Source organism: Pelodiscus sinensis, chromosome 1 (assembly GCF_052426305.1).
Source record: "Pelodiscus sinensis isolate ZL-2025 chromosome 1, ASM5242630v1, whole genome shotgun sequence".
In the NCBI taxonomy this organism is placed as follows: Eukaryota; Metazoa; Chordata; order Testudines; family Trionychidae; genus Pelodiscus; species Pelodiscus sinensis.
The window spans coordinates 33,520,125-33,547,243 of record NC_143052.1 but is presented as its reverse complement, the minus strand read 5'-3'; the positions used below and the strand labels follow the sequence as shown (position 1 = coordinate 33,547,243).

At 41.1% G+C, this 27,119-nt stretch overlaps 1 protein-coding gene across 2 annotated transcripts in view; it reads right to left on the bottom strand.

The window, feature by feature from the left end:
- Window positions 1–26,512, bottom strand: part of TAFA5 (TAFA chemokine like family member 5) — a 665,524-nt gene extending 639,012 nt beyond the window's left edge. The window contains exon 1 of one of the 2 annotated variants that reach the window (XM_089778743.1): window positions 24,421–26,512. In XM_089778743.1, coding sequence (XP_089634869.1) covers window positions 24,421–24,532 — 112 coding nt within the window. In that variant the 5' untranslated portion in view covers window positions 24,533–26,512. The remainder of the gene's footprint in view (window positions 1–24,420) is intronic. The other variant, XM_006118525.5, reaches the window with a different exon arrangement.
- Between the last annotated feature and the right edge of the window lie 607 nt (window positions 26,513–27,119).

Here is a 27,119-nt window from a genome sequence, read left to right as displayed (position 1 = left end):
AAAACGGCGATATAGCTGATTAAGTAGACAACTAAGTATTCTATGTTCCTGTAAAACAGAAGGTCCTTGCAGCTGAGTATAAATTATAAGCACCCTACAGCTCTTCTAAATTACACCAGTAGCCAGAATGACTTTTGGCAGACCCAAGAATTATGGCAGAGCAAATATCACTTAGTCACGTTTGCATATTCCCACCTATAACTGTACCAAGTGGAGCACTGACACAGTTGAAGAGTTGACCTCATGATTTGCACATGAAATACTATGTACTTAGCAACTGCTCTCCAAGTCACACAACTTTGGGCTCTAAAAGTGCAGTATATCCTCAGACAAGCATTGCAATTGAGTTACACAAATGAAATGGCTTGTTGAGAGCTACAAGGAGTTCTGTGGCACCTTAAAGACTAACAGATTCATCTGAGTATATATAGAGAGAAAGAAAATCCGTTCTTGACCCAAGAAAGAAATATACATATATTTATGCCTGCCTCTGTAATTTCTACTCGATATATCTGATGGAGTGGGTCTTTGCGTATGAAAGTTTATGCCTAATTAAATCTGTTAATCTTTAAGGGTATGTCTACACTTGCACCCTCTTTCGAGAGAGGGATGCAAATGAAGACATTTGAAATTGCAAATGAAGCCAGGATTTAAATATTGTCCCTGGCCCTCCACCAGGACTCTAAGCTTCATTTGCATATTCACGTTAAGGCACTATTTTGAAATAACAGATGCTGTTAAGACACGATTATTTCGAGAGAAAATCCTTCTCTCTAAATAATTGGTAAACCTCATTTTATGAGGAATAAGGGTTATTTCGAGAGAAGGGTTTTCTCTCAAAATAACCGCATCTTAACAGCATCTATTATTTAGAAATAGTGCTAGTTCGAAATAGTGCCATAATGTGAATATGCAAATGAAGTGTGGGATATTTAAATCCCAGCTTCATTTGCAATTTCGAATGTCTTCATTTGCGTCCCTTTCTCGAAAGAGGGTGCAAATTTAGACATACCCAAAGGTACCACAGGATTCCTCATTGTTTTTTGCAGATATAAGCTAACAAAGTTACCCCTCTGATAGTTGAAAAGTTAGTGACATAATTGGACACTGACACATTGTAGGTATATAAGCATAAGTCGCTCCACATTTTGTCCAGTTCTGGAACAGCAACCTTGCCACATTACATCCCATTGCTTTACTATACAAGTCAGTATAACATGGTGGTGACACAAATGAAGTGGCATATTTAAACACGTCCTAGGCACTACAGATGCTAGATATCAAAAACTTCTAAAATTTCTAATTTGCTTTTAAGTCAGGTTTGGCTGTATGACATTAACCACCAACTTGTATATCTGATTTGGAGACAAGATACATAAGATACAAGTAGTACCAAATAAAGCAGTAGTCATATGTTTTGATAACAACCAAACAAAAAACAAAGACAATCTACACACACCAACTGCAGCAGCTCTTCTGATTTCATATTTAGAAGTAAATGATTAGTGCTTTTCATTTTATAGGAAATAGCTGCACCCTTGAATTTACTATCTGGGAAACAAGAAGAGTAGCAATTTTAAAAACATACCATTTTTAGTGAAAAATTGTTTCTAGTAATGGAATAATTGCTGTTGCTAATAAGTTGTTGGAGAACTTCCAGTCAGCTACTGAAATATGACATATAAAATCCTCTAAAGTTTAATATAATTATTAAAATCAGTTTGAAAGTGAATAATATAAAACTAATCGGGCACAGATATCTGCCATTAAGAAATGCATAATTGAACATATCAAAACTAGCTCTCTCGTCTCTCAAATTTGAGTACCTACCTAAGTTTATAAAAAAAAAGGTCAGAGAATGGAACCTCCAAGTCACTGTGAAAACCAGGCAATTATCTCCTTGCAAGATCTACTGACAGAACCTGGAAACACTTTCAGAATTCAGTTGTTGCTCAGTTTTTTCAGTTGTTTTCTAAGTTGTTCTTTGGATATTTTCTGTAGATCAACAGATTTACTAAATATAGCTGAGAAATTTCTCACCAGTCAGTTACATTAAAAATACTAACTGTCCTCCCATTTTTTAAATACAAGGTACTTTAAAATGGCACCTCTAAATGGCATTACTCTGGAGAATTTAACCCACGTATTTTCAGACTTTTTTAATGCAATATAGACTATCTAATGCACTGAATATTCATCTAGAGACAATGAGTAGTCCTGTGGCAACTTAGGGTTCATCTACTCAACAGGGCTAAAGACAAATTAAGCTACGCAACTTGAGCTACATCAATTGCATAACTGAAGTTGAAATAGCTTAATTTGGTGGTTGGTGCTGTCTACAAAGCAGGAAGTCAAAGAAAGAACACTTTTCCTTCCACTTCCCTTACTCCTTGTAAAATGAGGGTGGAAGGAATTGGAGTAAGAAGTCCTCTGACTCGCCATTATTTCAAAATAAAGGCTGGCAGTGTAGATGCGCACTATGTAATTTCAGAATAACTGATGCTATTCCAAAAGAGCACTTCTGTGTAGACATACCCCTAGAGACCAACAAAAAATATATAATATCATCAGCTTTTGTGGGTAAAAGCCACTTCATCAGATGAGTGTGGCATTTTGTGTCCACAACCAAAGCTTCCATCCAATTTGACACACTAAAAGCCCCATCCAATGTCTCTGACTTCAGCGAAAGTCATCAGGCCCTTAGAACTAATGGGCGAAGACACCCTGTACTTAAACAACAAGAGTGTTATTGGTCAGTAATATGGGTAAGGATGGGTTTTTTTTGGTTGCAGTTTCACTGTGAACATCAGTATAATAGCACGGAAATCATTCAGTACAAATGTCAAGATATTGACACACAGCTCACTAGGCATGTCAGATATCACGACATCGAACAGTCATGTAACCGCATAACATATTATCAGTTACATGACTATTCGGTAGTCCCTGAGGCCGGCAGTCAGCGTACTCTGATCCCACTCCCAGGGAGCCGCCTGCTACCTTGCACTGCTGCCTCTCTATGGGTATGTCTACACTACAAAGTTAATTCGAACTAACGGACATTAGTTCGAATTAACTTTGATAGGTGCTACACTAGCGCTCCGCTAGTTCGAATTAAGTTCGAACTAGCGGAGCGCTTAGTTCGAACTAGGTAAACCTCATTCTACGAGGACTAAGCCTAGTTCGAACTTACTAGTTCGAATTAAGGGGTGTGTAGCCCCTTAATTCGAACTAGTGGGAAGCTAGCCCTCCCCAGCTTTCCCTGGTGGCCACTCTGGCCAACACCAGGGAAACTCTTCTGCCCCCCTCCCGGCCCAGGAGCCCTTAAAGGGGCACGGGCTGGCTACGATGCCCGTGCCAGGTGCAAGCCTGCCAGCACCCAGCTAGCAGACCCTGCACCTGGCACGGCTCGAGCCAGCCACCCGATGCCCCCCAGCCCTCCTCCACTTCCCGGGACCAGGCTGGCAGCTCCTGGGAGCTTGCCCGGGACCGCAAGATGCGGGCACCCGCCTGGTCTAGTGCGGATATCGTGGACCTTGTCCACGACCTCCGCACTAGGCACAGGAAAGTGGCAGTCTAGGGCAGGAGAGCTGCCAGCCTGGCCACCCAGGAACAGGTGTGCATGAAAATCAAGGTGGTCCACTGAGACCCCCGACCCTGAGCCCTGAGCTTACAATGGTCGTACTGGGTCAGACCAAAGGTCCATCTAGCCCAGTAGCCTGTCTGACGACAGCGGCCAACCCTAGGGACCCTGGAGGGGATGGACCGAAGACAGTGGCCAAGCCATTTGTCTCATGCCATCCCTCTCCAGCCTTCCACAAACTTTGGGCAGGGACACCACTCCTATCCCCTGGCTAATACCACTCCATGGACCCAACCTCCATCACTTTATCTCGCTTCTCTTTAACCTCTGTTCTAGTTCTAGCCTTCACAGCCTCCTGCAGCAAGGAGTTCCACAGGTTGACTCTTTGCTTTGTGAAGAAGAACTTTCTGTTATTAGTTTGAAGCCTGCTACCCATTCCTTTCCTTTGGTGTTCTCTAGTCCTTCTATTATAAGAACTAATGAAGAACTTTTCTTGATGCACCCTCTCCACCCCACTCATGCTTTTATAGACTTCTATCCTATCCCCCCTCAGTCTCCTCTTTTCTAAACTGAGAAGTCACAGTCTCTTTAGCCTCTCTTCATATGCGACCTGTTCCAAACCTCTGATCATTTTAGTTGCCCTCCCCTCTCCCACCCTCTCTCTTCCCCTCTCCCACCTCCTTTTCCCAATCTCCCTGAGTTTTGTTCAATAAAGAGAGATTCTATTTTTGACCACATGTTTTCTTTATTTTGTACATCAGGAAGGGGGACTAGGGAAGGGTAAGTGGAAGGAGGTGAGGAAGGAATGGGGTACGAGCCCCTGATAGGGAGGACTAGGCTGGCTCTGCGGGCTTCTGGGGGTGGAAGCTCTCCTCCAGCCCCCCAATTGCTCCCTCTCCCCAGATGGCAGCCTGGGGCAAGTGCAGCCAGTCTGATGGCCAAGTGCTGTGATGTGCCCAGTGTGGGCACTCAGGGCACTCCAAGCCAGGACTGCTTTGCAAGCGGGGCACCCCTGAGAACTGTCTGTCCGGGGTGGGGGTCGGGTCCCTTTAAGCACAGACCTCGGCTAGCCTGAGGCAGCAGCTCCATGCTCTAAGTCCTCATCTGATGCCCTGCCGGCACTGCTTCCGGCCATCCTTAACCCCGCTTCAGGGTTCACATAGGGTGTGTCTAGACTACATGCCTCCTTCGACGGAGGCATGTAGATTAGCCAGATCGGAAGAGGGAAATGAAGCCGCGATTAAAATAATCGCGGCTTCATTTAAATTTAAATGGCTGCCCCGATCTGCCGATCAGCTGTTTGTCGGCAGATCGGGGGAGTCTGGACGCGATGCCCCGACAAAGAAGCCTTTCTTCATCGACACAGGTAAGCCTCGTGAAACCAGGTTTACCTGTGTCGATGAAGAAAGGCTTCTTTGTCGGGGCATCGCGTCCAGACTCCCCCGATCTGCCGACAAACAGCTGATCGGCAGATCGGGGCAGCCATTTAAATTTAAATGAAGCCGCGATTATTTTAATCGCGGCTTCATTTCCCTCTTCCGATCTGGCTAATCTACATGCCTCCGTCGAAGGAGGCATGTAGTCTAGACACAACCTTAATGTGGACATGCTAGTTCGAATTAGCAAAACGCTAATTCGAATTAGTTTTTTAGTCTGGATCCGTTAGTTCGAATTAGCGCTGTAGTGTAGACATACCCTATTAGAGACAGCAGCATGGGGTGCCAGGTGGGAGCTGGTCCATCAGGGGAGCCATTTTAAAAACTCCCCTCACAAACTGGCTGCCTGCCACCCTGTACTGCTGCCTCTGATACAAAGGCAGCAACTTGGAGTGGAAGAAGGCCCTGTCTGTGGAGGGTGTGAGCTCCCCAGGGACAGAGGTTGCCCTGCGGGATGCAGAGCAGCCTCTGTCCATGGAGAACTTGTACCCCCTGCAGACAGAGGCTGCTTTGCAGCAGCCTAGCCTCCCCTCCTCTCTGCTGTACTGGTGTGTCTGATGGAGGGGATGAGGATGCAGGAAGACATCACCACAGAGCTGATGCTGCGGGGAACTGGCTTTTAAGCTGGCTCCCCCCACAACTGGCTCCTGCCTGCTCCCCCTCACTGCCTCTGTAAAAAAAAGCCAGCTTGAAAGCCAGCTCCCTGTGCATATTAGCTCCCATCTGCACTCCTTATCAGAGGCAGCAGTGCAAGTCGGGGGGGCAGGCGATCCAGTGCTTGTGTGGAGCCTGTTTAAAGCCAGCTCCTCATGGGCATCGCCTCCCACTCTCCCCACCCTTGCTGCCTCTGTATCAGAGGTAGGAAGGGGAGGGGAGTGTGTAGTCAATAGGAATAACTGATAAGCCTAGGCTTATCAGTTAGCTATTTACTCAACTATACACTAACATCTCTACAGCTGACACTGCCAGCTGCTTTCTTGGCCTCCTGTCACCCAGTGATAAGTGGGTGGGGTTGCCTGGCTATCACAACATTGCAACGAGTGTTTTCATCAAATAATATTCTAACGCAAAATTACTTCACACTATCAATATTATAAGACTATATCATTATAATCAACCAAATCAAATCCATTATGTTGATGAATCTGAAACAACCAATATAAGCAATTCATCTTTCCCCCACCCCCTCTTACAAACTTTAGCTAAGCATGCACACCATAATATGCACTGGTACAACCAGTGATGGAGACTTCCCATACTGCTGCCTAGTGTCTAAACTCCTTTTTTTTCTAAACAAGCTATTTGAGCAGATTATACCAAGCTGGGAGGGGCTGCAAGTGCTTTGGAGAATAGGATCATAATTCAAAATGATCTGGAGAAACAGTCTGAGATAAATAGGATGAACTTTAATAAGGACAAATGCAAAGTACAGTAAAACTCCGATAGTCCAGCATCCAACTGTTCGGCATCGACTCATGATACTCTGGCATCGAAATGCCAAGCGCTCCTGACCAGCTGATTAAAAAGCCTGCCGTTCAGCACATGTGCTGGCTGTAACCACACGGAGCATAAGGTGGGGGGGAGGAGGGGAGTGGGACACATGCTGGCTGTAACCAGACGGAGCATAAGGTTGGGGGGAGTGGGATCGTGTTATAGTATGGAGAAGAGCGTTTTGCTTCAGCGAACGGGAAAGGGGAGGGGAGAGGGAGATCTGAAGAGGAAAAGGGAGGGGAGGGGAAGGAGATTGTGTCCTGGCCAGATGTTAAGCCGTGCAGCTGTACTGGACCTCCTGATTCTCCGGCAAATCTGATAATCCGGCACCACCTAGGTTCTAAAGGTGCCGAATTATCGGAAGTCTACTCCACTGAGGAAGGAACAATCAATTTCACACATACAGAATGAGAAGTGACCGTATAGGAAGGAGTACTGCAGAAATTAATCTAGGGGGCATAGTGGACCCCAAGCTAAATATGAATCAACAGTGTGATGCTGTTGCAAAAAAAAGCAAATGTGATTCTGGGATGCATTAATAGGAGTGTTGTGAACAAGACACAAGAAGTCATTCTTCCACTCTACTCTGCACTGATGAGGCCTCAATTGGACTACTGTGTCCAGTTCTGGGCACCACATTTCAAGAAAGGTATGGAGAAACAGGAGAACATCCAGAGAAGAGCGACAAGAATGATTAACAGTCTAGAGAATATGACCTATGAAGGAAGACTGAAAGAATTGGGCTTGTTTAGTTTGGAAAGGAGAAGACTGAGATGGGACATGACAGTGACTTTCAAGTATCTAAAAGGGTGACATGAGGAGGGGAAAAAAATTGTTCTCCTTGGCCTCTGAGGATAGTGTTACCACAAAAATATTCTCACTGGAGACCACCCAGGGTTACACTAGTATGGGTTTATTTCCACTAAGTAAAACTAAAGAGGAGAAAGCAGCCACCAAAGGTTTAAGCTAAAGAAGATAGAACTTTCTCTCCCTCTCTCTTTCTCTCTCTCTCTCACACACACACACACACACACGCACACACACACAAACAAGCAAGTTATAGTATGGATGAGCAGACAGACCCTCCAGGATCCACATACCTTGGCTCCTTCTGCAACCTATATGTCTGTGTAAGTGTGTGATTGCCTGAGGGCAGGAATGAATGGGTGTGAATGAGTGAATGAATGGAGGGGTGTGTGCTTGTATGGGTGCCTGCATGAGCTCTATCTTCTTTAGCTTAAACCTTTGGTGGCTGCTTTCTCCCCTTTAGATTTACATAGTGGAAATAAACCCATACTAGTGTAACCCTGGGTGATCTCCAGTGAGAATATTTTTGGGGTAACAGATAGAACAAGAAGCAATGGACTTAAACTGCAGCAATGGAGGTTTAAGTTGGACAGTAGGAAAAACTTCCTAACTATGAGGTAATGCACTTTAAAAGCAGGAGGGAGAGTATTTCTAGGCTGCATAGCAAATCTGGTTGTCAACCATTATATAAAAATGGATGAAACAGAGACTCTTGCAAAATAGGCAGGGTGCAGAATAAATTGGAAAAACTGAATAATACAGATTCACAGAAAAAAAAAGAAAAGCTAAGATTAATCTCAGAATAATCAGAAACTCTGTCCAACTCTTGGGAACATTAGAATATAAACACTTGCTTAAGGGACATATTTTACTCCAAGATGGCTAAAACATGTAGTATTCCAAAGGATAAAAAAAAAATCTTTCCAATATCTTCATGTGATATTTTGGCAGAGTATGCAAAGAATTCACATTCTGATGCTGTGTTACCTTTGCTATCTTTGCAGATGGATATACTCACACAAATCTCAAAACTGTGGCTTCACCATTAGTCATCATAAATCAGTGCTTCGAAACAAAATTGAGTGTATTCTCTCTTCACTATTAAGTATCTTTCATTATCTATAATTGAGTTAAAGGGAGCCTATTTAGTTGTTTACAGACAATACATCATGCTTCATCCTGAGGATTTAAAGCCTTTCAAAGGTGTTTTTTTTTAGGAAATCAGCATTATGCCCAGTTTTGTGTCATCAAAAGCAAATTAAAACCTTTATATCATTTTAACACAGCTAGCAATAGTATTACTTGCTTTGCAAGTTGTTTCATAGATCTAGCAGCAGCAAATCTCCTTTTGCTATTGAAGAAAATACAGGATTATTGTTATTGCCGTGCCTGTATTAAGGGAAAATATTTTACCGGGGATCCAGCTATGCAAGTCTATGCTGTAACAGAAGTACCAAGCACGGGTCTTACAAGAAATCCCTGGACAGACATAATGATGTTCTCCCTTCTGTCTTCCTCAAATTTGAAATACTACAGATGTTAGAAACCAAAAGCTTCTAAAATCTGTAACTAGTTTTTAATACCTAGCACAAGTCAGGTTTGGCTGAAGGTTGTCTCCAGAGAGAAACATGTGTGAGTGCCCAGATTTACTCACACTATCCAGTTCTTCCGGGGGTGGGAAGAGACCAGAGGAGATAAGAATGGCCACAGAACGGGCAAACTTTTAAAATTCATACTGAACTGCTTCCTTAGCTTTCTCACAATGATTTCTTTCTAAACATTCCCAAAACCTTATAAACTCATTCAGCAATTTCTCCTACAGCCATGGAAGGGGGAAAAAAAATAATATTATCCCACCCCTAAAGATTAAGGAAGTGGTCAGATACAAGGAAGATCACAAAAGAGAAAATGCTACCTTAAAAAAGAAAAGAAACTCAATCAATCCCATGAACATGCTCAAATGTGTGCACACACAGAGTAGCATTTTAAAAATCCAATATATCAGTTTCCATGGAAGCAAAAGGAAATCTGAACCAGCGGAGCTGATGACAAAGTGGGGTTATGTGCATTTGCTTACATACAAAGGAAAACACAGCGTTTCCATATAGAGGAAAGTAATAACCACTATGTGATCATTCACTGACAGATTCAAGTCCAAATGCCAGTTGGTTTGATTTAGATTCTCCTGGCTTAAGTATGGAGATTTAGTGTTAATATGTGGGATTGTCTCTTCTGGCAATTTGTTACACAGGTAGCTACACAGTATTTAAAAAGGCTTTTGCCAACTTTGTAAATTTTAAGGGCTACCATCAAGTTTGGTAAATCCAAACCTTAACCCACCTTCCAACTCCCTTCACCATTTCAACTGACATGCAGAAAGATCACACCCTTTATATGTGAATGCTTTTCTGATATGTAAGTATTTCCATGCTTCCCCTTGCATCTACAAAACCAAAAACTAGAGCAGTATCTCAGTCCTTATGAACAAATCTGTATGTATAAGTAAGGAAACAGTATTTTGGTAATCATTTTATTTCAGGGCACAATCCTATATTCTGAGAATAAAGTCGTTGCATATGTACACCCGCATGCAGTGTCTCTGAAGGAAGCAGTACAGGCATTACCACTGCCTTTCACCTGCAGTTAGAGTAAGAGCGCTGCATGCAAGAAAGAGAATGGGAGTCAAGGGAATCTTGGGTTGAGATTGTGAACAGGAAATGAGAGCAGAGCTGAAAAAGAAACCCACAGAGAAGATAGAGAAAAACAGGACAGAAGCATACAAAGGGACAGAAAGTGCATTTCAGAGAGATTCTCTCTCCTTAGTAGAGCTATGATAAACTTGGCAATGTAAAGCACCAGTCTATTCCAAAAGACTCTACTTCAAGTGTCCACTCAGAATCCTATCTGCTGCTTTAATATCTTTTTCCTGATTTTTTAACTCCTGCTAGCTATGGGAAGGAAGCTGGATTCTTTTCTATATACATTAAAAACTGAACACACAAAACATTTGCACAAATCCAACAAGGCAGAATTTGGACTGCAAAATCCTTTATTACTGATGCAAAAAGAGTCTGACTGACTCAGTTCTTAGCCTTTGAGAGTGGGAGGTGAGGGGTAGGGGAAAAGAAGTCTTCTCTTTCTGCATATATATCAAGCACATACGTCCTGCAAATCACTGTCAAACTAACATGTTCCATGCAGATCTGCTTGCCAGAAACAATAAAAGAGTACAGTACTTTCAAAGATGACAAAAACAGGGCGAGGCCGAGTCACTTGACCTTAGTCAAGAAACACACACAAAAACTGTAAAAATTGTATGCATTTTATTATTGGGAGTATGTCCCAGCTGAATATTTTTTAGAAGCAGCAATATGTAACAAAATGGACTTCAATTATTGTAAGTAGTTGAGTACCTATCACTGTTTTTACTTAGAGTGCCATTTTAAAAAGCTGATGTGTGAAACATTTTGTTCCGACTTGTAAATTCTGTTTTTCTTTAATATGCCTTATGGTTTCTGTCAAAATGGAAAGTCTCACTGCTTCTGTCTGATAATGACAGAGTGATACGTCTATCATTAAACATCAAGACTAAAACATTACTTTTGTTCTGTTCAATTAAAGATTCTGAGGCATGTATTTTTTAGTAAAAACAACCTTCATTTCAAAAGGACATTACGTGATTTTTTTAATCTTACCTATCTTCTGTATTCATGAGAGTTTATTTGTGAGCAAGCAAGCGAGTCTGATTGTCTGTCCAAGAACACCTCATAAATGGCAAGAGCTTGGACCACCAAATTTGGTATGCGGCTTCCTCTTTTAGCTTAAAGCAAAATAAGGGTCCGGTTGAGCTAGGGCAATGGGATGTGCCCGGTCTGTGATAAGCATTGAAAGGGAGACGGCTGCTAGCAAGAACTATTATACTGTGTAATAACAACAGGAGGCAGCAAAGGGCCAAAGATGGGGACCAGAAAGCTATAACCCTATTGGGTCAGCAAGGGTGGAGGCACGCTTCCCACCAGTTCCCAGCCAGCAAGGCCACACCACAGCCAGTCCTGCGGAGCCACCAACAGAGCAATGCAGTCCCCCTCAGGCTCCTGCACCTCCCCTCCACCTCCAGCCCCCTGCCCTAAGCCCCTCCTCACCCCCAACCCTGACTCCTGCATCCCCACAGTCCTATCTGCCTGCCCTGAAGGACCCAAGCAATATAGGTAAATCTCTTAGAATTTAATATAGTTTATGCCCCTTTGTTGAGTTTCATCAAAACACTGTAATTTACACTTGGTTACATATATTCCTATCAAATTCTGTACATAGTTATGATCTATCAAAAATGAAAAAAGTACTTAGCAATATCATAAGAGTTGCTTTTGAAATGCCACTGAATCAGAGTTGAAGCTAATACCTACGAATTTTGTGCACAATACCTGAAAGCTAGTTACTGTAATAATAAAAACAGCAATACCCAAATTGCTCACTTGCAGTTCACAATACTTGACAGCAACTTTACGGCTCACAAGAGCACTTTATACATGCCTAAAAGTACAGGAAGGGAAACCCATGTTATTTTACATATTTAAATAGCATATTCAGTAAAATGTTCTAACAATAATAACATTACAGAATAACATCCAGACAAGATTAACACATGGAGGGCCTGACTGCATAGGCAGTAAAACCAAATTTGAGTAGGCAGCTATCGGGAATGAAACATCTATAAATAAGCAAATCGGTAATAAGGAGAGCCATCACCGAGAAAGATGAAAAAAGACCTATGACTACACTGGATGAGGTCTATCACTACTATCTTTGTAGAGCCAAAGCTTTGGAGAATACACAGATAAAGGAATAATGATAAGAAGACAGCAATGTATTTCTAAGCAAAATGATTATGAGAGCAGCACCATTTATATAATACTTAAAATTTCCTGGGAAAAATTCAATTCCTGAATATCTGAAAAAGTAAGGTAGCTGTTTCTGATTCCTTTTTCTCTGCGAATACTTTACATAGTACAATATCTAGTATAGCACTTTTATCCTGCCTCTCTCCAAGTTACCCATTATACTGATTATACAAAAGTAACTTGACTGTAGTAAACATGAAATACACAGACAGACTGCCTGACAGAAGTGTGAAATTCTGTAGCACTACATAATTTTCTTGTTTTCTCCACAAGAGACTTCATAGAGGTAAGAAAAAAGATAAGAGAGAAACATAATAACTACTGTTCTAAAACTCATCTTGTAGGCCTCTCTCCTCTTTTGGGGGGGAAAAGGGGACATTTATATAGTGATAAGGCCTAGTGAAAACACTGTTGAGGCAACTGGAGACTTGCATGAAAAGACACACAAAATAAGACTAAAAGCTTCAGACTGAAAGTCAATTGCAAAATGTTTCTGTCAGTTGATCAACATTTATGCCAAGAACATCCTCCTGTGTACGTATATTTTCCGGAATGGTCTGACATATCTATTGACAAGTTTGTCAAGACTCTCCTGTTGTTGACAATCAACAACACTTGCCACTCACGTGCCTGTTTTGCATCTTGACCTGTAGTGTTAGTATTAACTTGAAGTGTTCTTATGTATCTGAGCGCCATCAAATAGATGGGTTAGAATTTAGCAGATGAGTGTTAATCATTTTATTTTATATAAGATCACTTAAAGACTAACTGAAAGTCTTGAAAATAAAATACAAAGCTATTTAAGAGCCTAGGTTTTATTGTGGAAATCATTTCTTTTCACCTGGTCAAGGTAGGTGTTGGTATAGGTGGGGACATATTTCCTGCTGGAGTTGATGACAAACAGTTAATTAACTATAAGAATTACTGACCACGTTTGGATTCCACAGCCAAAAATCAACTCACAAGAAAAATAAATTGTTCAAAATATCTAGTCTTACTGAGAAGTTGAGAGAAAATGTGTTTTAAAAATTGTTCTAATAATTTTCAGTGTATTTTTACTCTTAATCCCCCTCGAAATGAGAAGCGGAAGGTAAACAGGGAAGGACAAGAAAAAGAGTCATTAATGCAAAAGGGGTACACATTCTTGTCAGCAAAAAGGTATGTAGTTTTCTTTATAGGTGGAGGACTAAAATTGGAAGACACATTTATTTTCCAAACATCATTCTGAAACTATTCTGAATTCAGATTCAAAAAGTCTTCAGAATAGTCAGCTACAAAATCCATTAGACACATATCAGATAAAAACCTATCATTGGCTTTACTGGATAAGCATTAACTAAAGAACACTTAAAAAGAAAAAATGGAAACCAAAGTAACAGTAGTAGTTGTAAACAGTTTGGGTCCAGTTCTCCACAGCCTTGCACCTTGTCTAGTTTTTTTTTTAAGATTATTAGAAGTGTGTATAAAATGCTTTCAAATTAGCATAGAAGTGATTATAGGATCTCATTCTATGACAGTGTTAGAGAGGCATTATTTTAGTAACTATCTTAGAAGAGTAGTAAGAAGATATGATCAATCCATTTCAAACAAAAACCAGGGGCAGAACTGAGGTTTCACTTTTTTACTGAATGCACATACACAAAAGCCATTTCATTCCCAAAATACATTTTCAATGCCACTTTTTTTTTTTTTTACTTAAACCATAGCCTTAAATGAATATATGCGGGTAAGAAATGCACTGAAACATCATGAACTGTTTTTACAACAAAAAATCTGTCAAGATTAACTCTGCAAACTGCAATGCTTTGATTTCAGTTACAGATGTTTCTAACAGCAGTAAATAAAGCCACTTAGGATTATAGACAAAAATATAGTAAGGAATGAAAAGAGGCTACAATGCCTTAAAGCCTTACAGATGGTCTGAGGCTTGAGCTGAGCCCCGTCTACAGCAGCCATGCAGCCGCAAGGCTGGAGCACCAGCTCCCCACTCTGAGGGTGCGCTCGCTCGCTCGCTCTGTGTGTGTGTGTGTGTGTGTGTGTAAATCCCTGCCAAACCTGGCTTGCGGTGAGACACATAGGAAACAGCTCCATGCACTGCCACTTTACCCCCTCTCCACCCCACTGGGGGAACTGCAGCACAGTGATGCGCTGTCTGGAGGCTTTCCCCACTGCTCCCATTGGCCAGCCAATGGGAGGCCATGTGTGAGAGTGATGGGGGTTCAAAGCCAGATATGTGCCCCCCTTCATGTCCAGCTCCCCATATGCCAATCGTCCCTCACTGGCCCCCAAAGATCCTGCCCCCCTTGCTCCTGCATCATCCCCCCGCATCCACAGTTGCTATTGCACCTTTCCTCCTGGCCACACACTGCACCCTCTCTTGCTCTTGCTGCCACCTTCCCCCATGCCAGACACCCTACTTTCAGCCTGCTCCTGTACCCCACCTCCCACCCAGATCTTGCATCCCCATCCCTATCCCACTTGCTTGCAGCCCTGTCCTGCACACAGAACCCCTCATTTTTGTCCCCATCCCATAGCCTAAGGGGAGGGAGGTCCATGAAATCCACTAACTCTGGAACCCCAGAAAAAAAAAGCTGCCCTATGGTAAGCCCTGAATCTCAGTCCTTTCAGTTGCTTCCCCTTGCCCCAGGGGTCTGGCATGCCAGATGAGTGAGGGGTCTCAGCTGGGGGCCACATCAGTACATAAAAACATAAGAACGGCCATACTAGGTCAGACCAAAGGTCCATCTAGCCCAGTAGCCTGTCTGCTGACAGTGGCCAGCACCAGGTGCCCCAGAGAGGGTGGACCGAAGACAATGATCAAGTGATTTGTCTCCTGCCATCCTTCTCCAGCCTCTGACAAACAGAGGCCAGGGACACCATTTCTATCCCCTGGCTAATAGCCTTTTATGGACCTAACCTAGCTTCTCTTATCTAGCTTCTCTTTAAACTCTGTTATAGTCCTAGCCTTCACAGCCTCCTCTGGCAAGGAGTCCCACAGGTTGACTACACGCTGTGTGAAGAAGAACTTTCTTTTATTAGTTTTAAACCTGCTACACATTAATTTCATTTGGTGTCCTCTAGTTCTTCTATTATGGGAACTAATAAATAACTTCTCTTTATTCGCCCTCTCCGCACCACTCATGATTTTGTATACCTCTATCATATCCTCCCTCCGTCTCCTCTTTTCTAAACTGAAAAGTCCCAGTCGCTTTAACTCTCTTCATAAGCGAAGGCTTGGGGGTTTTGGAGGAGGTTTTTTGCTTCTCAGTTTGCTCCCCAACTGATTCTTCTGTGGGTCAGTGGCCGCTGACCCAAAAAATGTTCCCACCTCTGCCATAAATAAAGAAAACGTTGAAATCTTTGTGTTGGCCATGAATTCATATTTTACTTTATTTAAAATGAAGTTTGATAAACTAGCATGAGAAAGTTAAAATGCTTAATCTGTTTAATAATTTAAATTAAACCATTCTCTCTAGCTACAGCACTAGCAAAATGGCACCGACATAATTATCTAATTAACAATGAGATTCCTTTAGCAACTGGTGATCTGCGGAAAGATTTGCATTGAGCCAGGTGGGCCACAGGCCAAAAAGATTGAGAATCACTGCCTTAGACTCAATATCTCACTTTTATCAATGGTGGCAAAGCAAATGTGCCAGTTCAAGTTCTAACTCAATGCAAAAAGTATTTTATTTTTGGAAGAGCAAACTGTCAACACTAAAGGATGCTCTTGTCACCTGGGCTATGTCTAGACTGCAAGCCTCTTTCGAAAGAGGCGCTTTCGAAAGTATCTTTCGAAAGAGCCTCTTTCGAAAGAGCGCGTCTAGACTGCACGTTGAACTTTCGAAAAAGCGGCTTGCTTTTTCGAAAGAAAGCATCCAGTGAGTCTGGATGCTCTCTTTCGAAGAAGCCCTATTTACATTCAAGAACGCCTTCTTTCGAAAGAGGAACTTTCTAAAGAAGGCGTTCTTCCTCGTGAAATGAGGTTTACCGCCATCGAACGAAAAGCCGCCTTCTTTTGATTTAATTTCGAAAGAACGCGGCTTGAGTCTGGACGCAGGTGAAGTTTTTTCGAAAAAAGGCTACTTTTTTTGAAAAAACCCTGAGTCTGGACACAGTCCAAGTGATCCCTCATATCTGTTAAACATTAATTTTCCAATTTAAGATTAAGTAAGATTAACAAAAGGACCAGCGAGAACAGTCACATCTGTATTTTTACAGAATAGTAACTGGTTGCATGGTCAATAGTGATCACGTGACTTACCTAATTACCTTGCCCAGTAATTCCTACTCTCTACCATTTAAAGTTATAAAGAGATAGTGTTGAAGAAAGGGGTTAAAGTTAAGCCATTTAACAAACCAAATGTGATTCACAAAAATGATCTAATGTATATTTCATGTTTCAGTTAGTGGCTGTAGGTTGAATTCAGAGTTCAGCTCAGCTTGGCATTAATTAGTTTCATAAAGTGGTTAGTAGTCTTTTTGCTAAACAATTTACAAATCATTGTTAATTTCAGATCTGTCAATTCTACATTTTTGCATGTTTGATAAAAATAATGTTGATTTATTTAAATAGATATTACTTCAGTAGTTTATGAAACTCAATGTCCACCCTTCCCTTTCACAGGATTCAATTCATCTAGTCAATGTAACCATATTACAAATATATGAAAATAATAAGTAGACCCAAACCACAAAGTACATATTTAAAACTTCACAAAATTCTTGGATGTTTTGATCTGGGCATTTTTTAATCTCAGCTGGAAAGCACATAACGCATCTAGAAAAGCTTTTCAAATAATTGTAGAATTTGGCAGGTTTTTTAAAGTTAAGTTTTTATATTCACTATAATAAAATGGACTCGGCATCCATGTAGGTAAGTTTTTTCAAAACGTCTACAATAAGCAGTTCTCAGTTGTTGGGTATACAACAGTATAACTTCCCTTTCAACTTCCCACAGGTTTGAGACAAAGAGATGGTAGCTCATGGCCCACATGTTAGCTGGAGTTCATCTCTGATTTCTCCTCTTCCCCCTATTTAACATCCATTCACCCCACCTACCCTGCAAAATCCTTAGCTACCTGAACATGTACATGAATCAGTGATGACTCTACTCCCTCTGCTCCCCCCTCCCACCACCACCACTATGTTCTCCAGAACTTCTTCACAGCTTCTATATGTAGGGCACAGGCTAGTGGATGGAACAGAGAAGCTCCCACAATGATTTTTGGGTATTGCAGAAAGATCCTCTAATGGAACATCTTTGCAGAAATCATCAGATTTGCACAAACTGTACCCACTTTTCCACCAGCTGATTTTATTACCATTGGTAGTTCAATTTGTGTTCTGAAAGATGGAAAAACTGCAAGATGCTTGAAGAAGCTACTCTAGGCCCTTCTTTATTCACTAGCTTTGAAAATTAGAAAGAAGATTGTAAGACATATAGAAATGTCATCTTGCTTTCATTATTGTATTTCTAGCTCTTCAAATATGAAAGCAGTTACAGCAGGTTAGTGCCAACACAGAGAAACATATCTCTTCCCCCAGTGATGTTAGAAAAAAAAATGAATTGCTTTAAGTGTGAAACTGACCCGCTAAAAACAACAAACAACAACACTTCAGTCAATTTTTAATACACATAGGGCCTTAGTTACTGTGTCATTCCACAACAAATTTCTCATACATATATAGACACAGAGCATCACTGTTCTTCAGTCATTTACAGAACCTTTTCCTTTGTACAAATATTAGTAATATTCCTGACTAGACAGAGAAACTGCATTCCTTGTCAGTTAGTGGAGCCGTTCTACAGATAAGGATCCTCTTAAGAACTCGAAGCCCAGGCACTGAAAGCTATTGCAGCACAATGAATCAACCAAACTCATGGCACACATTGCTGAAGAACTCACTTTCAGCACTGAGAGGAAGAAGGGCCTACCGAGTAGGACACTAGCCTGAGACTTGGTAAACCGAAGTCAAATTCATGCTGTGCCACAGACTACCTGTGTAACTTTGGGCAAGGCACGTAACCTCACTGTGCCTTACACCCCCATATGTAAAATGGAAATAATACTTCTCTATTTCACAGAAGTCTTTGTGAAGATAAGTATGTGTCAGATTCTATGATAATGTGGCTTTTCGATACTATGAGATAGAAAAAAGAATGCAGAACTTATATGTAATTCTACAGTCAGGCATAGTATTTCATACTGAACTGAAAATCCCTCATTATTAAACAACTAACAAGGTTGGTGAGGTTTTAAGTCTCTTCAACCTTCACAATAATTCTTTACAAAAATGAGTCAGAGGTCCAAGAGAACAATTACTGTTGAATTTGACAAATAGTTGAAAAGTGTCTGATCCTGTGTGCCTAATAGATAGGGGGAAGTCCTCTTGTCTGGCTGTGCAATACCTTCTGTGTTGCCACCTCTTCAGTCCCAGGGCCAGTTCTGTTTTCTATTCAATTTTGGTAGCTCAAAATTGTGCCTAACTACAATAGGTCATTATGGCAGCTAAAGATTGCTGAAGCCCAGCAGTATTACATCTTTTGCTTCAGGCCCTGATAATGGTGCAGAGTTGGCTACTCTTAGACCATGCCATTGATATATTTTCTCTGGGTCAGCAGAATCAAACATCCAACTGCTTGAATGAGCCAATCTTGTGCTACAAGCTGATGGATAAAATATTTAGCAAAATTGAATACTAGTATTGAACATTTAACTTTGGTTAATATGTTTACCAGACTGCACCATAAGCTGGCTTTCCAATAGCCATATTAAAAACATATGATCTTGTTTCTCTGGCCATATGGACAAGACTTAGGGATTATTTAACTCATATTTAATCATTAAGAATCATTATGATTTCCCTTCCCCTCTTCCCTATTTATAATAGGCATGCAAAGGATAATAGAAGCAGAGGAGAAGATGACTTTTATACCGTTTTTAATGGACTGTTTTCCTATAAAGCTAATGGCAATCATCCAACAGAAATTCTAAATAATAGAACTCAAGTGATGTTTGTTTAATGTCATTTGGAGAAGTTTAAATGGTAACAAGACCAAAGAAAGTCAGAAAAAGAACACACCATTTGCAGATTTTGATTCTAGTATCATCCAATAAAATCCATGTTAACAGATCACCTTGTAGTATCTCCAGATAATTGGTCATATGACATTCTCAGTGTCAATTTTGGTGTTCTGGCTGACAGGTGGTATTTTGTAGAGGTCATTAACTTTAAAGTACCATTTTTAATTCAAATATCAACCCTCTTAAAAAGGAGCAGCTGGGATGCCATATAAAGAGATGGAAATTTTAATGTTTTGCTTTTCATTTTTATTATGATGATTTTGAGTCAATAATCTCTCATTTCAATACATAAACATGACAGAGAGCAGGTTGAGTAATACAAGTTGATCTACATGTTGAATTTATTTAAAATTCAGAGTTTGGGAAAAATTCAAGAGCGACAATGCTTAGAACAAACAATAATTCTACAGACTGATTCCATAGATTCACAAAAAGGAAAAAAAAAGTCTGATTTTATTAGATGAAAACAGAACCGAATGGCAATTGTTTAGTAATGTGAAATGGAAGCCCACATTCATAGGTCTCTTGTTTATGTCTGACGTAGGTCAGAGGTGACCTTTATCATCTGACAGTTGTTCAGTGGCCTACGTGAAATGAATTGGTAGTCTCAGTCCAGTGCTTAGTGGAGTCGTTCAGTTAGAACTAATTGGTATATTTCCTGGCAGTTTCAGACGACATGCCAAGGAATAACTGGGCCTAAAAGCCACACTACCCGCTCCCTCTTAGAATGATGGCACCTCACAACAGGACTGACAGAACAGCAAGATACTCATATTGGATAAATGGTGACAGTGTCTATTCTGAGCATAAACTGAAGGCTTAAGTATCAGGTGAGGTCAATCTGGAAATTTCATGAGCATTTATCTGATTTTTCCCCCCCTTTAAAACTGTAGGCATTTGGAAACATATCTGAAACTCTCCTGCTTTAGCTCTCAAAGTTGTGTTGTGTTGTAATTGAAATAGTTTCCTGTGTACATACGTAATGTTATACAAAAGTAAAAAATCCAAAGAAAAATTAAAGGTTTGATCTTCAGTCTTGCTGCACACACAGCTTCTTAAATGTAGGAGCTTCTGCATCAGGCTATTAAGTATGCCTGCCCCCTAACTATTCTATCTCCACAATTTTCTTTATGTGGTAAGCAAAGGAAAAATAAGGAGTCAGCAGAAATATTTCCACTTTTTACTTGTCCTTAGTCTGAAATAAAACTGAATTTTTATTTACAACACTAAAGAATTGGGCAGTTACAGTAAACATACATGACAACAAGATTTTGTGTTGCAAGTCAGTGATATAAAGTAAGGCATATGATACCTCTTTAAACCATACTATGTAAAATGAAAGGGCGAACTTTCAAAATATAATTTAACTTTGGTAGTGCTTTTTAAATGATCATGTCTACTGCACTTCATACTATTACTTCAATAAAGACAAAAAGCTAAACAAAGAGACGTGCCACTGTTATTTTCAGTATAATTGTACTGCAACAACACAGTAAAGAGTTTTAACTGCAACAACACAGTAAAGAGTTTTAACTGCAACAAAACAAATACCTTATTACTTACAATGAAGCAAGCTGAAGTAGAAATGTCCAGAATGCTTACTCTGTAGTGTCAAAAATATGCCTCTTGCATGTCTAATGCACCACACAGCTTTACACTCAGAGAAAGTTCAGATTCATGATTTTTCCTAACACGTAGGAAAAAGGAGGTACAGCTGTCTAACACCAGCTGTATTTTTTACTGATTGCTTTCAATACACCTGCAGAGAACTCAGTGTTAAATTTGGGACAAAGTAGTTTTCTCCAGTCTGTTACTATTCATTAATCAAGTTTGTAAAGTTAGGGTTTGAGAACACTACCCAACTCTGCTTCCTTCAATGGCAACTGAGGATGCTCTGCAGAGGGAAGATAGGGATATTAAAGATTTCTTTACACGTACTTTATTTCTTGTAAATAGGTAAACTCCTTGGTAATCATGATACAGTCTTAAACAGTCTATTTTTAATCATCTCATATGTGTCTTATTTCTTCCCCCCATTAAGGACCTGTAATCATAATTCAGAATATTTTCCTTCGGGGTGAAAAAAAATTACAAGACTTTATCACTATAGCAACTAACCTAATTGGTATAGTGCAGGTCTGTCTTCCACCATAGGATGGAGCCACTATCCCTAACTATAATCTAAACATTTAGGGAAGAAAAATAGTAGGTTACCATCTCTAACACTACAAAAGAGAAAATAATAGTGCTTTGGAAAATAAATAAAGATATTGATTGTACATGCATCTCCCAAAAACTGAAGTATCCACAAATGTGATAAATTGAATTCAAAATATAACACAAATTTCTCTAACTCAGGTAGCTGTCCTGCACAACAGAAACATATTCCTAATAATAAAAAACTAACGTAACATGGAAGGAAAACAAGCAGCCGTCCTACAACTGTATTGTGACTATGCTGTCAGAATGAACAGACTAATAAAGCAAATGAGCAATACAGACAGAACAGTTTAATTTGCATTTTTCCATTTGCTTTTACAATACTATAAAAGTTGTGTCTTCTCTGGAACCACACCTCCACGGTTTTGCACAGGTATATAAAAAGGACACAAATCATGATGAGGAATATAAATCCTTACTGAGTATCTTTTATTGCTTTAATGAGTATAACAGATATTTACTACTTTAGCACAACTCTAGATGTATGTACGTGTGCATATGAGAGATGTAAGTCAGTGTAATTTCTAAAATATCTGGATAAAAAGAAATTCAAGACTCCTATTTCTTTTTAAAGAAAGCAGAAAGACTGTGCTCTCTAATAAACAATACATCATATGATGAATGCATGACTAGACCTATGTGAATCTGAAAAGATTTGGTGTAATATTGTAAACTATGCATTAGTATCTATACACTTCTAAGATTCTTAGGCATCTTCACATTTTCCTTCAGGGAAGGAACATTATTAACAGTTATTTCAGTACTATAACTGTCGGATAGTATGTAAATGGTACTTCATTAACATTTGGAATTGCACCTTCAGTCATTAAATCAGTGAAACTCCACATAAATGGTGAAGTGACATAACACTACATGTTTTAGGCTGCTTGGTGTTTATTCAGCGCTATATGGTATAAAGAACATCGTATGTTTCAACAGCACCATCTAGTATAAAATTTACTGGCAAAATAAATAAGTAGTTGCTCATTTAAACACATCAAGATATTGTCTACATATACCAGTTACTATTCAGATTCATAAGCAATGCTAAAAATACACTGAACAATAACAGAACTGAAGGCAAAAATCCTCCCCTTTCACAGTACAACTCTCATGTTTAAACGCACACATATATACAATTCTAAAAAGACTTCTTCTGATAGCTGTTTGGGGTTTACAGTTAACCCATTACTGGACAGTGACTCACTGGAGAGCTGCACTTTGAGAAAATTTGTATAGAAGTTAATGCTTTTTTAATAGAGATACAGCTTAATCCTCAATACACTTTAACTAATCACTGCCTAATATGCATTTATTGATTAGCAGAGCACATCTCCCAATGCACTAAATTCTGTTGAATCTTAATATGTTGCTTAGGATACCTTTAGTGTTCATGAGAAAACTGAATACTACATCATATACAAAACAGAACTGATTAAAAAGAGAAGCATATTTTACATTGTTTTAATGAGCTATTTAATTCAGAGTGTTTTAAATTAAATAAGTGTTTACAAAATAATTCTACATTAAACTGGAATTTTAATTTTAATTTCAGAAAGTATCATGAGCCTCTGTCACAAAACAGTAAATGAAGATACAGTGTTATGAGCCATTATAACATGTAAAGCAATGAAAGAAAGGTTCTCATGGCTAGCTGCAATTTCATGTCAGAGAATGCTGAGGGATGGTAAATTTGATAAGGCTTGAGAGAATAGAATGGAGGGTTAGGAAATGCCTTAGGCACACTCTTTAAAACCAGAATCCATTTCTTTTTTCATCATAGCCTACCACTACTACAGCTCATCATGACAAGCTTTCTGCAGAATGCCTACTTTACATTTAATAAAGAAATATCCATATCACATAAATTACAGATCCCAGCAAGTCAAGTGACAAATATATGGGGAATACAACACAGGTTAAAATTCATTCTTGACAGTTAAAGTCGTATATGTACTCATCCCTATATTGATATGGTTTATTATAAACAGAAGAGATTTTTTTTTTACTTTTACCGTTGAGCTCAATCTAGTACTCCGAGCAATTTTGTCTTTTTTTTTGAAAGATGGTCAAGCTATACCTATATTACAAAACCTGAGAATTAAACTTACTGGGAGCAGTAACACTGATTGACATTATCAGTGTTAATATCTTCTTTTCAGCCAAAAATAACCACAATAAAATACATAGTATATCCATTCCTACCAACACTGTATTATACCCCTAAAACCTATGCAATTACATTTCTTCTCTTCAGTACTATTAATCCAAGGAGAACAGCAACCCTTCCAGAAACTCATATACAATCACCAACTGATTATCTATCAAACAGCTGTAAACTCCTGGTGTGGCTTTAGTACACTGCTGAGGTAGTGCTATGGAAATTCTGGGGTTTGTTCCAATGCAATTTCACAGTCAGAGACTCACATATGATCCTGGCAATATTAAGACATCTGTCATAGACTAAGTATGTGTGTTCTCCTTAAGAAAGATCAACCTGAGCAAAACAACTCTTGCTCCTGATGGGTGGGTGAAAGAGAGAGAGGAGCGCTCCTGCTCAAAGTTGATTTAATAAACGTTGGAACTAATCACTATGGAACATTGGATTGTGCTTTAGTAAAACTAAAGTTTGTTCTTAAAAATCAAATAGAAATTCTCTGTCGATATTTGAAATACCTCAATTACAATTGTATCTCAAGTGTTCTTCACTAATAGCAATATTAAAGCTTCGGGTCTTATCTAATTTTTAATTGGGAGGGAGAAAGGGGGAAGAGAGAATCAGAGCATGGACTATCCTGTTGGTTTGAAACCTTGGCCTTGAGGACACGGGTTACATCCGATGGAACGGGTTGTGGGTTTGTGTCCAGTGGAAGCATTAGGACAAATGTACTTACTGCAGTAGGCGATTAAAAGGCTAGCCAGGATCATGACGGCCCAGAAAGTTGAGGACATGCTTGGCAAGGCGTTGGCATCTTTTCTACTGCTCGTCCTGAGAGATGGAGCCATTGAAGCCGCTTCCCCGGAGCGAAAATGTCAGTTAGTTTCACCAGCCAGTTCTCCCCGCGAAGGATCGCCGTTCTCCACGTGTAATCCCAACGAAAAACATCTTCACGAGACCCGAAGGTTGAGCATCGGCAACCCTGTCATGCTGCCGGAAGCATCTTGCAGGGAGAAACCCAAATATTTCTAAAGCAGACAGAATCCCCTCTGCGCAGGGGACCTTCGGTGGGTTCCCCCTGGACCGTGGTGGCACCGATGCACTGGCGTTTTGGAGCGTCCTGGGCTTGAGATGCCTGGGGCTACTGAGCCACAAACGAGGCTTATTGTTTAAGACAAAAGTTTTTTGTTGTTGGTTTATTTGTCATCGCCGGGGGATTTTCCTAAATCAGTTACAGCCACGAGGAGAGTCGGATGGAAACCTCCCCGCCCTCCAGCCCGAGGGCAGCTTTAGGGGCACCCCCTGCCAAACTGCAGCCACTTCACAGTCCAATCCAGCCTTGGGGCACAGCACACGGGGCGGGTGCGAGGCGCCTGACTCACGCGCCGCCCCAGGCTGGCCAGGTTCCCGCCGGGTGACTCGCAGAGGCAGCGTGTCCAAGGAGACCTGATCCAAACGCCGGCGGGGGCAGCCCCGCCGGACCTGTGTCGGCCGGCTGCCAACAGCTGGGACTAGCGACGGAGCCGGAGAGCCCGGACGCGGGAGGCGCCGGCCGAGCCTCAGCCCCTCCCGCCGGCTGCTCGGGGCTTAGCTGGGGACTGGGCGCGCGGGGCAGGCAGCAGGAAACCCTGGCTCCCGGGACAGCTGATCCCGCTGCCGCAGCTTCCCCCACCCGCTCGGCTCCACTCACCACCCCTAAGCGCCTCTGCGGCCCGCGCAATGGTCAAATGGAAGCGGGTCACGCCCACAGGTGAAGGGCGGCCCGGAGCGCAGCTGCCCAGCCAGCCTGGGCGCAAAGCGGCCGCTCCAGCGCTTGGGCGCTTCCCCCTGCTGGCTCCTCGGGCGCCTCCAGCTGCTTGGCAGCGCAGCTTCTGCAGGTCCCCGCTTCCCGGCTTCCCCCCCTCCGCTCCGCGCTCGCTTTCACACCGAAACCGCGTCGGAAGCGCTTAACCCCTTGGGGGTGGGAGAGTCTGCAGGAATCCAGGCGCCCGGCCGGTCGCTTCCCGCCACAGGATGCCCGAGCTGGCTGGCCTGTGGCTCGCGCGGGGCGAGGATGGACTCCCGCCAGGCTCCAGTGAAGTAGAGCGGACTCCTGTCGGTTCGGCTCGGGTTGTCTTCTTCCAGCCCCCGCCGCCTTCCCACCTGCTGGCTGATGCAGTGCAGCGCACCTCCAGAGAACTCCGGGCCAAACTTGTCCCTCGTCTGGAGGGTCTTGTCGAGCTGTGAGGACTTATATTTTCTACAGATTGTCCTGGCTAGCAAAATTCACTGCCCTGCTGAACAGGTTGGGACCCATAGGTGTGGCCACACCAGCTACACCAGTGAGGGAATCCCGTGCCCAGTTGTTCTCACTCTTTTATAAGAGACTTTCATTTTTTTAAATAACTATCATGCTCAATTTAAAACAGCTAATGAAAAACTAGAGTTGGAACTCCTCCTGTCTAGGTATCTCTTTTGCTGGTCACACAATGTAAATATCCTGCAACCTGTAGCCTTAGTTGTAGGCCAAGTTATGAGCAGGTTAATGGGAACATCCTGTCTGCATCAAACTGTGGTCCATAGCTACAGACTATGTGTATCACTAGAGCTGTCACATTATAATAGTTTTATGTACTGCAACCTTCCCTTCCAAGATGCAATTTCCCTTTACCTCATTTTTCAGTGCTAACATTCTTTGTTATGTCTGAAAATAGACTATCAAGTAAATCTATCATGAAAGCAATGGGCTAAGCTTTTCTTCCCCTCATTGTGAAAAGAAGCATTTAATTCTTATTATTTAGTGTTTAGTGAATAAATCTTTATAAACCCTCCTAATCATTTAGATTCCACATTTTCTTTATAAATCAGCATAAATTCCACAGTTCCTTTGGCATTTGTTGAACTATACTGTTTTAAAGCATTTCTGCATAATCAGTTTCTTTAAAAAATATTGGGTCTTTTAAGTTTCCCATACACAGAACAACTCTAAATAACTATTAGGCAACAATTGTCTCAGCATGGTATACTGTTTACTGTAATTCCAATATCAACATGTAAATTAATCAAGTCCCTGTGAATATGCAATGAAATGTGCTCTCCCTTACACCTGGACCTGTTCTACACAGTGGTGAGAAATTCATTTCAATACATATGCAGATACAAATACCCTCAATATAATAACTCTGTAATGGATACAGATAATTTAGTGTGCACATGATTTAAGTTTAGAAGAAACCATTATATCCTCTGGTCTGCCCTAGTGTATAACACAGACCACAGAATTTCAACTAACAATCATTGCAGATTGTCTAGTAACTTTTCTGTTCAATCAAAGCATCTCCCTTAAATAATCCAGTCTTGAATCTATGCTAAAAGAGTAGTGCTGTCTCAACTGTTGTGTGTGGATTTTGGTTTAAGCATCCACCTTTCTTGAAAGAACAGGTTAAGCACTTGACT